The sequence below is a fragment of the Alligator sinensis genome, unplaced genomic scaffold, assembly GCF_000455745.1.
Source record: "Alligator sinensis unplaced genomic scaffold, ASM45574v1 scaffold444_1, whole genome shotgun sequence".
Taxonomy (NCBI): Eukaryota; Metazoa; Chordata; order Crocodylia; family Alligatoridae; genus Alligator; species Alligator sinensis.
In genome coordinates, this window is record NW_005841886.1 from 1,192,347 (window position 1) to 1,193,637 (window position 1,291).

The 1,291-nt window shown below is 50.0% G+C and overlaps 1 protein-coding gene across 2 annotated transcripts in view; it reads left to right on the top strand.

Annotated features, from left to right (window-relative positions):
• Window positions 1-1,291, top strand: part of MRC2 (mannose receptor C type 2) — a 108,968-nt gene that overhangs the window by 87,395 nt on the left and 20,282 nt on the right. Inside the window, exon 16 of one of the 2 annotated variants that reach the window (XM_006017826.3) lies at window positions 344-379. The exons of the other annotated variant lie outside the window; for it this stretch is intronic. Within the exon in view, the coding sequence (XP_006017888.1) occupies window positions 344-379 (36 nt within the window). The remainder of the gene's footprint in view (window positions 1-343; window positions 380-1,291) is intronic. 2 annotated transcript variants of the gene reach the window in all.

Consider the following 1,291-nt stretch of genomic DNA (forward strand, 5'->3'; position numbering starts at 1 on the left):
CCCCTACCCATCACTGCAGACACCTCTCCAAGTACTGACGCTGCTGTAGTGCAGGTTGGCCCACCCCGCATTGAGGAGCAGAGCTAGCCCATGTCAACAGGCTCTGGAAGGCAGATGAGCTGTAAGAGCCAGAGAAAACTGCCATCAGCAAAGGATGCCAGGTTCAGGAGGTCTCTGATTTAATTGAAACCCAGTTGGAAGTGATTCTGTCAGCTCTGAACTGGAAGGGAGAATTTCCCACCCTGCAAGATTCTGAGCCTTGGAGTCTTTAGGCCAGAAGCTGAGCCAGCCCAGGGATTTATGCTCCCTCTCACTCACTCCCTTCTCTTCTGTGTTTGAACAGGTGCTGATGTGAAGGAACCAGAGATCACCACGCAGGGTGTGTTACCAATTTGCCTCCAGCAATTTACAGACAGGGCTAAGCAGCCAAGCTCATCCACCTTTAGGTTCTTCTCAGCCTTTACAAGGAGAGCTCTGCTGTCTGCTGATTGTCAGCAGCCAGGCAGAGCATTAAAAAAAGACAGAGAGCCAAAAGTAGGATGAGGTTAGCAAATACATGTCAGCTACAGATGTGTGTTGATCCTTGTGGGGGAGCTACCCAGGCACCTTGGGTGTTTTTACATATACTCCAGGGGGAGGGGGTGTGCGGAGGGGGTTAATTAGAGCAGCTCTTAAAACACCTGCATTGAAATGCCTGTAGTGTCTCATGTATTCAGCATCCCACATTTCAAAATGGTAGTGGAGGCACTTTAACTAAATCTCATTACTAAAGAACACTCCAGCAGGCTCAATTAATTGATTCTGCTCCCACAGGTTCTAATCAGAACATGTCAAAGCACATGTATAGGCACCCCTTATGACTCATTCATTACTGAGTGTCTGAGAAGGGGCAGTGTGCTAGCAGCTTCCATGGGAGTGCTGGCCTCCCAAACACAGTGAGCTTGCTCTGAGCCTACTCCCAGCATGAGCATTTGTCAGCACTTACAGGCAGTATGGCTTACTTACAGCACTGCTTCAGAAAATGCCAGGACTGCAATGGCAGTGGGAAGAGAGCTGAATTAGCAGAGCTAGGAGGAATGAGACAAGACTGGTATCTCAAGGCATGCTACAAGGCAGGACTGAGCCTTGGCGGTGCTGTACCTGGGGCATGTCTAGACCAGCAAAAGCTGATCTGTAGGTCAGGTAAGGAAAATTGGCAAGGCTAGAACAGCACAAGGTGCAGCAGATAAGGATTACGGGGTTTGGCAGAACTGTAGGGAAGGGCTAGGCTTACGGCAGGGGCAACCCCTGG